We start from the raw sequence: 10,874 nt of genomic DNA, 5'->3' as shown, positions 1-10,874 counted from the left end.
GCTCTGTACTTACCGCACAGCTCATCATTAATTTGATAACATTTGTTTATCTATCCTTAGCTATGATCTTCAAGATACTCATAATGACCCTCGCTAACTCTCGGTCAGCAGCACCCAGCTCTCATAACGGGTTCCTCTAAGAGCAGTTTCTTGACATGTGACGTCGCATGGGTCCAGGTCAGGTGAACATGTAGAATGGGACAGGGAAGGGATACACTAAGCTGCTAGAAATGCGGTTGCTGTGGAAGCTGTGTGAGACGAGGCATTACCATGGTGCAGCATAAACCCAAGAGTATCCGTCGTTGGACCTAACTGGCTTCCAGCTTTAAACACCACAGACAGGCAATGAGCACGTACCATTCTAATGTAACCTTGCGCTGCTCCGCGAGTGGATGTTTGGCGACATGTCCTGCTTTTTTTATTTATTTATTTTTTTTTTTTTTGATTTTTTTTTGGGGGGGAGTTTAAGGCGATTGAGAATAAGGCCAACCTCTTCATGCCAGTACTCCGAGTTCTTTAAGGCCAGACACGGGGATAAAACTTGATCAAAACCGTGATTTGTTGTGTTTTGGGATTTTGATGAATAATGAATCTGACATATGTTTGCAGTCACGCTATGAAGTTATATTTGTGTAATAACGAACGGAAAGCTCTTTTTCTCTACCAAAATATATGGTCACTGAAGCTTCTGTCGACTGATTGACGTCATTGTATCTAAAACTCGAGGCCATGGCACGCAGCGGATGGAACTGACAGTCTCTGCTAATCAAAAACGTACATATTTATTGGTATACGAACGTTTCTGTTGTAATAAGCGAGTGATGTATAAAGGTAATTCTTCTTCTTCTTCTTCGTTCATGGGCTGAAACTCCCACGTTCACTCATGTTTTTGCACGAGTGGGATTTTACGTGTATAACCGTTTTTACACCGCCATTTACGCCGTCATACCATAACGGTCTGTGAGTCGATATTAGACTCGTTAAGTGTACAGTGTGAGTGTTAGTGTTCGTGGTTATCGGTACTTTTTTATGTGGTGACGTCAGCGTTTTGTGTGCAGTTCAAAGGTTAGGGGTCAAAGTTTATGTTTGCTCCCTTTGATCAGCTAACGAGCGGTGGTTAAATCGACAGAATTAACGAGCCCTGAATGTTGTGTGAAAACTCAGCGAACGCGTGTTTATTCATACATTTCTTTATAACTAGTATGTTACTGAACAACTTAATGCTACAAATGTCAGTTTCATGTGTGATTTATTCCAGGTTTGATGCACTAAATTCTCAGCCAAAGAAATGAATCGGAATGAGTGAATCTGCAGGCAGAGAAAGATGCACGCAAACACTTCCCTTCCAGCGCATTCACTTTCTGAAAATTCTGTACAAGTCGAACGTTCCGCATGCGCCTATTCAACACTTGAGTGGTTAAAATGTATCACACAAACATTAAGATGTATCAATACAAACAGCATTACAATAATCGTTTCTTTTGTTCTTGTTTTTGGCTGAGTCGTCTGCTCCGTGTATGACTTTTCTTCTTTTTCCAACTGAAGAGTCCAGACATGGGACGCTACTCTTTCAAATTATTGCAACAGTTGTCTTCCCTCCCATCACGTTAACGAACGTGAAACTAAACGCACGAGCCAAGATCGCCATTGTCGGTTTCGTTATGGTAAGCGGAATGCGTAATGATACACAGATTTTCCTTAAGTTAACCACTACTACTACCACTAAAACTGTACACTTAATCTCTCTATTGTCAGTAAAAACAAAATGGTGTACGGAACACATTTACACGGTAGGATTGAACACATCTGAAGACTGAGCTTGCTGTGACATTAGTCCTAACATGTATCAACCATTTCCATAAACGGGCCTGCCTTGCATAAGTTAGCGAAAGAAAAGCTTCTTGGTGGACGTGGAGCTGGACGGCTGACAGAAGACAAGTGCAATATTCATCAGAACTTCCGCTGCTGAGCTGTCCAGGACAACATCGCTGAAATGGCAATTAAGTTAAATAGCCTAGAGCTGAAACTCAATGTCCACAGATGCAGAACACCATCGTCGTTATTGTTCGACTGAGGAGCGAGAATAGTTAAGTGCTTTAACAGGGCGGCCGTCGCCCTTATAGAAGTGACTCCGAACCACAGATGTCCCATCTCAAACATTCTTGTAAACAACTGTGGTTAACAAGCTCATCTCCCTCTACTGACCTGTACCTACGTCTGACTAGCTGCCCTAACGATGGTTCACAGAAGAATAAGAACTTTTAGAAATGCCTCGATTCGATCATCTGACTGCGTTGTCCGAAGACAACTTGTGCGCTTCGAGAGCAGGACCATGTGGCCGGGGCAGTGTCGTTCTTCCGTGAAGGAGTAATTGTGACCCTCCACCACGGAATGAGTCGCATGTCACCTTTGCATGATTTTCATATTTTTACATTTTCATAAAGAATTGTTTATGCTCTATCCAGTGGTGAAAACCGTTTTAGAAAAGAGCAAAAACTGTTTGAGTTATAAGCCTGTGACTAAGGTGACCCACACACTGTTACCAGACACTCTCCGGACTTATATTAAGCCCAGCGCAGAACCGCGCAAGGTGACATGCGACTCATTTCGTGATGGAGGGTCACAATTACTTACATTGTTACTATGATGAACAGCACGTACAGGGACATCCCACCAAAACTTCTGACGAAATAGGAAAGCACAATCAACGGGGTGCGGGGAGTCAGGAAACTCCACAAAGCCACTGAGATGCAAGAAAGAGTACGTTGCCCCACATTGCAAAGTGATCGCAAAGAGATATAGGACACGGAAATATTCACACGATGCTGAAGCACACTGAAGACAGCTACATTGTGTCTATGGAGAGACACTGTTGTTACCTCGGTAAAAACGTACATTTACTGCCGAGTACTGACCGGGCAACTAAACGTGGCACTGTAATAGATTTTGGAGTTCTATCATTACAAGGAAACGTTATGCACTGAACTGCTAACAAAAACACACACAACAAAAGTTCCTAGCATTAATTTCAATAAAGGTAGGTGACATTGCAGCAAGAACATGCTGGCATTGTTTTCAGTTATTATATATTTATAGTACGTCTTGATATTCGATGAAATGCATGTTTAATTCTATTTGCTCTGTTTTGAACACAAAAATGCAATCAGAAGTTTTCTACACCATGTATTAACGCAGTTTTGGGCGTCTAAACATGTCATATTTGGACGGTTTCCATGGCAACGACACATCTGATTTTGCTATCAGTCATATTTCTCTGATCAGGAAGTCATACCCAAGATATTCTGACACAAAAAAGATCCCTTTAGACCCCTGTTCTCCCCTTAACATACGTTATTTGCGTGTGTTGTTTTACCAAAATGTGGCATTTGACACGGATTGAGACATTCATTGTTCTCCGAGACCGCGATATCAGTCTAGTTGAACAATGACTGTCGAGATTTGTGTCAAGTGTCATATTTTGGTCAAAAATGCAAAACACATTTATGTATCGATCCTTTTTAGTCAGCACACGCACAAAGAAAGCCTGTTTACTCCTCACACTTACACTTGAATATGCATACATAGTGCAACTTCTAACATTTATTTAACTCCTTAAAGACCCACTCCGCCTCCCGTAAACCATCAGATTCTGACCACGGTCACTGTCAGGCTTATACACACAGTACAATCACCCTTTCCTTTAAACACTTGCCGCTAGACAGCTGCCCAGGTGTCCCCTATGAAGAGCGAGCATTTTCAAAGAATGTATTTGTGCGTTGACCTACGGGTAGAAATCGGACACCTCGTTATGGCGCTAGGCCGAACTTTTAAAATCTAAATGATAAATTGTCAGCTTAATTGTTAGACAAACATTGTTAAAACACAAAATAATTATTTTATCATCAAAACAAAGTCAGTACAGTTCGAAGTTTTAAACGATTGAAAGTAGGGAGCCCGGATGTGTGTCAAGCAAAGTCGATGAATGAGTCGACTGGTGTGTGCAACTTGCAGCTCTTTTGAATTGATGATGGGGACGTGGGTTACTGAAACCGATACAACTTTACCTTTTTCAAAATGCTGGTCGACTAAGATTTCAACCATTTTTTGTTACTGTTTGTTGTTGTGCCTGTGTAGATTGAGTATTGCGCGCATACACACGTTGTTCTGTATCCAAGAGTTGTTTTTCCTTGGTTTGTGTTGGGTGACTTCCCTTCCCCCTTTTTGGTTTGGCAGCCGCCATTTGTACTGGTCAGCCAGCACCAGGTCCCGCTTGATTCTGAAACATCTTTAGTTTAATGTACGCTCACATGTTGTAAGTACAGTCATTTTATTTCTAAAGGTTTCTTTGAGGTATTTGTTCGATAATTTGTTTGTGTGAGGTGGAGTGGAATGCGTGTCGTTGGTTTTATTTTTGGGGTTCATCGGCACAACGTGCTCTTGCTTTTGTTCAATTTCATTTTACGTGCTCCGATATTTGGATGCTTAGTGGGGCGGTAACGGTGGATTTGAATTACATATCTTTACCCAACTCACAAATAGCAATTAACTCTAGTTCAGTGCTGGTTACGCTGTACGCGTCCCCTTGGTAACAAGGGAGACCACTCTAAAAAAGAAAGTGATCAATCCCATAAGGCCAGACTATTGCTAGTCTGACTTCCGTATGCGTGCGCATATGCCGCCATATTATCATTCCAAAACTCAGCGTCAACAAGACTGGTCGCTGTTCATGTACGCTCCGGCTGTTTTCAGCCTTGTTGCTTTGTCTACGGACTTTGGCTTCGCCCCTTGGTCTGCCGCCGAGCTTTATCTTCACCTTTGCTGTTATTTGGTGAGATCTTTCCTGTTTTATGTGAACTTTGGCGACATTTTGTCGCGTTTGTGCGAACTTGTACGATTTTTTCTGTTCAGAAAATTTTTGTGAGTTCGTGTTTACCATGGCGGAGAACGCCAAGAATAAACCTAGCTTGAGACAGCTACTGCTGCAGCGTCTCCTTCTGGGGAATCTTCTTATTCTAGGAAATCTTCTTCTTCTAGGCGGGGAAAGAGTGCCGGACAGTCCGCCATTCCTCTTTCGGAGCCGGTTATTGATAAATGTGCAGATGTGGCTGTTGACAAGCCGTCGACCGCCATTTTGTCTGTGAGAAAAGACAGGGTCACGCGCAGTGACAAAGACGTTTCAGTTAAGAATGTTGATAAGGATGTTGTTGTGTCGGGGGCTCCTGGTGGTTAAGGGGTTATGCCCTCCGACATTGCGTCGCTGTTACTTACACTTAGTTCGCAGGTATCATCTTTGGCGGCCGATTTATCGGCAACGAAAGCGGAGTTTCGCTCACTTCCGACGGGCGTGTTTGATGTTACGTCTTTGGGGAGAATCATGTCTTCGCCTTCACCTTCCGGTTCCGCTTCTACTTCAGGAGCTTCGCGGTTGGCGGCCACTTCCGTTGTTCGAGCGGATGTGCACGCGCCGCAGCATGGCTCTGGCCGTCTCGTTTCCTTGCTACAGGAGCCTGCGGTTTTGAAAGGTACGTCCGGTGATAGTGGCTTGAAAACACAGGAGAGAGTAAACCATGTACATGGCGAAAGTTCCGAAACCATTGCTGACCAAACGCATTGTACGCGGTCAGCGGAGGCTAGGAGCCCTGTGATTTGTAGGGATTCGGCATATACCTCTGTCGCAGTGTCGGGTATGTCGTCTCCTCTTCCGCCCCGGGGGCAGGAAGTCAAGGGTGACTTTGGGATTGACCTTGCCAGTCTTTCCGGCGAGCAACTTCCTGACTGCGATGGCGAGCAGGAAGTCGATATGGACGAGGGTAGTTTCACGGCGGTGGATGAAACCCAGCTTACGTTGCCTTCTAAGCTTCCGCAGAGATAGCGTTCAAGTACTTCCCGGAAGGGGTGGTTCGAAGTAAGGAGAGACTTCCGCCACCAGCTTCCGCGTTTGATGATTTCCGGTCTTCCAAGAATCAGAAGGTTCAGTTCCGGTTCCGGGAATCATCATCTGTCGCCTACGTCATGGCGAACGTGTTCAAAGAGAAGAACAATCGTGCGGTGCCTTTGTTGACTCAACGGGGCGATGCACCGGATGACGTCATTCCTTGGCTGGCTAAGGAAGGGGAGCGAGCTGTTTCTGTTGTTCAGAAGTTGAAGCTTACTCCTAGACCTGTCAGTCTGATTGAGCACTTTGCGTTGCCCACGTCGGTTCTCCCTATTTCGCCGGAACTGGCGTCCTTGCGGGAAGACGGTTACAATGCTAGCAAGACTATCCCGTACACCGAAGCGTCCATGTTGTCTTTGGAGGATGCAGGGAGGTCCCTGTTGGAGCTGACTTCTGTTTCTGAAACCTTGCAGCGGTCACTGTCGAGATCTGTCGCAACTTCCTTAGATCCGTTCGAATTTAGGTTCGATGCTTCGGCACTGGACGTGTCTACCCTTTTGGCCACTCTGGCTAAGGTGACCAGGGAGCAGTTGACTATCTCAGCTAACCTCTACGCGCATGCCGTGCATTCTATGAGGTCAGCTTTTCTGGCGGGCTCCAGGATACGTGACAAAGCCACGATCGAGTCTCTGAAGGTCTCACCTTTTGCTGAAGGTGCTTTGTTGGGCCAGGCCTCTCTGGAGGCACTCCAGAGGGAAACTTCTGATGCGAGGGATCTCGCCATAGCACGGATGGCTTTTCAGGGCTTGCCTAAGGCTCAGAACAAGCCGCATCCTCAGACACAGACGCAGTCATCTGCCAAGCCACAGACTTCTTCGTCTGGTGGTGGAAAGGCGCAGAAGCAGTCTTTCTCATCTGCGGGTAGGGGTCGTGGTGCCCCGTACCCTAAGAAGGGACAGTCGTTTGGCAGTTCTAGGGGGTCGGGGCGCAAGCCTCACCCCCAAATACAGAATACAGAATACAGTATTTATTGAGCCAAGTGACATTAAAAAAACATTTAAAGCACAAGGAATTTAGCGTAGTGTTGGTAAAATCACGCACACACACACACCCACACACACACTGACACACACACACACACGCCCACACATTCACTGACATACACACCAACACACACACGCACACACTACAGCAGTCACGATCACACCATCACACGCAGGGCAGACATGAGGTAAAACAAATGACAATCATCTATTAAAAGAAAAAGTACAAAGAGTGGTCTAAGATGCTGGTGGAAGGGTCTACACAGAATACAATTTTATAATCTAATGCATAGTTAGAACTAGCCCATCCCCTCCACCCACCCACTCATGAATGACTAAGATAATGCAGCTAAAAATATAGAAAAAATATAGAAAGATGCCCCCCCAAACACGTCATCCCGGTAGCCCCCGCACTGGTTGTAGCGGGCGGCCCGTCCAGGGCCCTCACTTCCTGGCTGCAGCTGGTGGACAGCAAGTGGGTTACTGGGATAGTTCGTTCGGGGTTCAGACTTCTCTGGTCATGGGAAAAGGCACCTATGACCAGGATAATGCCTCCTTGCAAACCTCCAAGAGATCCGGAGGCGAGAGCCGCAGTTCAGGGGGAAGTGGCTGCCCTCCTTTTGAAGGGGGCGATAGAGGAAGTCACGGACCTGCGGTCCCCGGGGTTTTACGGAAGACTCTTTGTAGTTCCGAAAGCCTCGGGGGCTTGGAGACCGGTTTTAGATCTGTCGACACTGAACAAGTTTCTCAGAACAGTGAAGTTTACTATGGAAACGCCGACCTCTGTACGAGAGGCGCTTCGTCCAGGCGATTGGGCAACCTCAGTGGACTTGACAGACGCGTACTTTCATGTCATGATTCATGCCTCGGACAGGAAGTGGCTGCCATTCCGCTGGGGAGAAAAGGCCTATCAATTCAGGGCTCTCCCGTTTGGCCTCTCTCTCGCCCCATGGATTTTCACCATAGTGGTACGCCAACTTTGCACTCTGTTGAGGAAAGAGGGCATTCGACTTCGTGCCTACTTGGACGATTGGCTAATCCTCCATCAGGACAGGGATCTCTGTCACATTCACACCTTGAGGGTGCTCAGTCAGGCCGCTCAGCTCGGGTTTTCAGTAAACTTGGGCAAGTCAGAGTTGGTTCCATCCCAGAAGTTCACGTACTTAGGAATGGAGTTCGACACGCTCAGTTGGTCAGTACGCCCGTCTCAAAAGAGGGTGACCAAATTACAAGACTTGCTCCGTGCGCTTCACGGAGAGAATCTGGCCAATGTACGGGTTCTGACATCGGTACTTGGCCAGATGGAGTCAATGGCGACTCTAATCCCACTGGGCAGGGTGCACAAGAGGCCGTTTCAGGCAGCCCTTCAGTCTCGGTGGGATCAGTCAACCCAGGGATGGGACAGTCATATTTCTCTGGAGACCTGGTTTCTAGCTACTACTCAGGTCTGGCTGCTCCCGTGGGTTTCGCAGGGAGTCCCGATTGTTTGCCCGGCGCCGGAGAACGAGCTCTTTACAGACGCTTCTCTGACGGGGTGGGGGGCTCACCTGGGGGAACATGTGGCGTCAGGGGTGTGGGATCTGTCTCAACCCTCCCGCCATATCAACGCTCTGGAGTTGGAGGCCGTGTTTTTGGCCCTCCAAGCTTTCCTGCCGTTCTTAGAGAACAGCCACGTCAGGCTGCACACAGACAACACGACTGTGGCGGCTTATGTGAACAGGCAGGGCGGAACGCGGTCCCGCAGTCTTTCAGACAGTGCGTGTCACATTCTGACTTGGTGCGTTTCGCACCGCATACTGCTGTCAGCCATCTACCTGAGGGGCACGTTGAACGTCCTTGCAGATGCCCTCAGCAGGGGAGACAAAGTGGTTCATTCAGAGTGGACCCTGTCTCATCAGTCCCTGCTTCGCCTTTGGATGCAGATAGAGAAGCCTCTGATCGACTTGTTTGCAACTCGGTTTTCAGCGAGGCTTCCTAGATCCTCTGTTTGTATCCCCCTTCCAAGATCCTCTAGCGTGGGGCGTGAACGCCCTGGAACTGGACTGGTCGAGTCTGACAGCTTACGCCTTTCCTCCGTTTTGTCTGTTGGGCAAAGTTCTAAGGAAGGTCGACTTGGAGAGACCAGCGCTGGTGTTGGTTGCCTCATTTTGGCCAAGCCAGCACTGGTTCCTGGACTTGCTGCGACTTGCGGTTCGACCGCCTATCCCCCTCGCAGTAAGAAAGGGAGAACTCATACAACCCCGGTCAGGCATCCCTCACGAGAACCCTCAGGCCTTAAACTTTCACGGTTGGATTCTGTCAGAAGTTCTTTGCGTAAGGCAGGGGCCTCTTCTGCCACTTTGAATCTTGTGAAACATTCTCATAGGGAGTCGACCAGGTCAGTCTACTCCTCTCACTGGGCTTCCTGGGTTAAATGGTGCGATCTCAACAAGGTTAAGTCCTTGGCACCAAGATCGATGCAGGTAGCTAACCACTTAGCATGGTTAGCAGAACAGGGTGGATCTGCGTCTTCCCTGCGCGTTAGGAGGTCCGCAATTGCCTCAACGCTACGGCAACTAGGTCACAAAATCACTCTGGATGGCGTTATTTCTAGTGTAATTAAGGGTGCCTCCCTTAAGGCCGCTCGCGCTAAGTCTCCGCTCCCTGCCTGGGATTTGTTACTTGTTTTGCGGTATTTGGCTTCCAACGTCTTTGAACCCATTCGGTCGGCCAGTTTGGCTAATTTGACACGCAAAGCGGTTTTTCTAATTTTGCTCGCTACGTCTCGTAGAGGAAGTGAGGTTCATGCCTTATCCGGTTTAGCTAAAGATATCTCAACCGAAAAGGACGGTTCTATATCTCTCAAATTCAGGCCAGAATTTTTAGCTAAAAATCAGAAACCGGGCCAAATTTCTCCTGTTATTAACATTCCTGCCTTGAGCAACATTCTTACTCCTGGAGACCCGGACATTGCTAACTGTCCAGTTAGAGCGCTCAGCAGTTATCTGTCTCGAACTCAGTTCATTCGTTCAGAAACTTAAAGTCAAAAACTACTTTTCATTTCGCTTAATTCAGCGAGAGGCAAAGACATTGCAAAAGTGACTTTAACCAAATGGGTCTCCACATTGATCAGGCAAGCTTATGCCTGGTGGAATACTCAGTCCGGAGAAGTTAGGGCGGTTCTTCCCCTGACTTCAGCAAGAGCTCATGAGGCAAGGGCATGGGCCTCCTCTGTGGCAGTGCTTCGATCAGGCCGTCTGGCCGAAGTTTTGGAGGCAGCTTATTGGAGGTCTGAGGATGTCTTTATGAACTACTACCTCAGAGACATCTCTTCCTTGAGACAAGACGGCAGTTCTGCGCTACCTGCTATGGTAGCCGCAGGACAAGCCCTTCTTCATTGATTTACGGTAAGTACCCGCCACCTATTGTAGCAATCTGCTATTTGTGAGTTGGGTAAAGATATGTAATTCAAATCCAAAATTTTATAAATAAATTTTCATTTAATTAATATACTTACCCAACTCACAACGTTTATTCCCTCCCACCTCTCCGCTGTGGTTGGTACTGGGGTCTAAAAAAGAGTGAGTTGGGCTTCGTTTGGAATGACAAATATGGCGGCGTATGCGCGCGCATACGGAAGTCAGACTAGCAATAGTCTGGCCTTATGGGATTGATCACTTTCTTTTTTAGAGTGGTCTCCCCTTGTTCCCAAGGGGACGCGTACAGCGTAACCAGCACTGAACTAGAGTTAATTGCTATTTGTGAGTTGGGTAAGTATATTAATTAAATGAAAATGTATTTATAAAATTTTGAAGATTGTTTTAGTGGTGTGTGTGTGGTTCCGTGGTACGGACTCGTTTGCCAAGTAGTGTTTTGGTCTTATGTTATTATTGTTGTTGTTTTTCAGTTTTTCACCGCAATGACGCTTGACGGAAGAAGCAATACTCAAGTCAATTAAAATGGTGACACTATCTGCG

At 46.9% G+C, this 10,874-nt stretch overlaps 1 protein-coding gene across 1 annotated transcript in view; it reads right to left on the bottom strand.

The window, feature by feature from the left end:
• LOC138949998 (uncharacterized) overlaps positions 1-25 on the bottom strand; it is a 114,424-nt gene extending 114,399 nt beyond the window's left edge. The window contains exon 1 of the mRNA XM_070321778.1: positions 14-25. Coding sequence (XP_070177879.1) covers positions 14-25 — 12 coding nt within the window. The remainder of the gene's footprint in view (positions 1-13) is intronic.
• Positions 26-10,874: the final 10,849 nt, after the last annotated feature.

Source organism: Littorina saxatilis, linkage group LG16 (assembly GCF_037325665.1).
Source record: "Littorina saxatilis isolate snail1 linkage group LG16, US_GU_Lsax_2.0, whole genome shotgun sequence".
Taxonomy (NCBI): domain Eukaryota; kingdom Metazoa; phylum Mollusca; class Gastropoda; order Littorinimorpha; family Littorinidae; genus Littorina; species Littorina saxatilis.
This window is presented reverse-complemented; position numbering and strand designations above follow the sequence as displayed.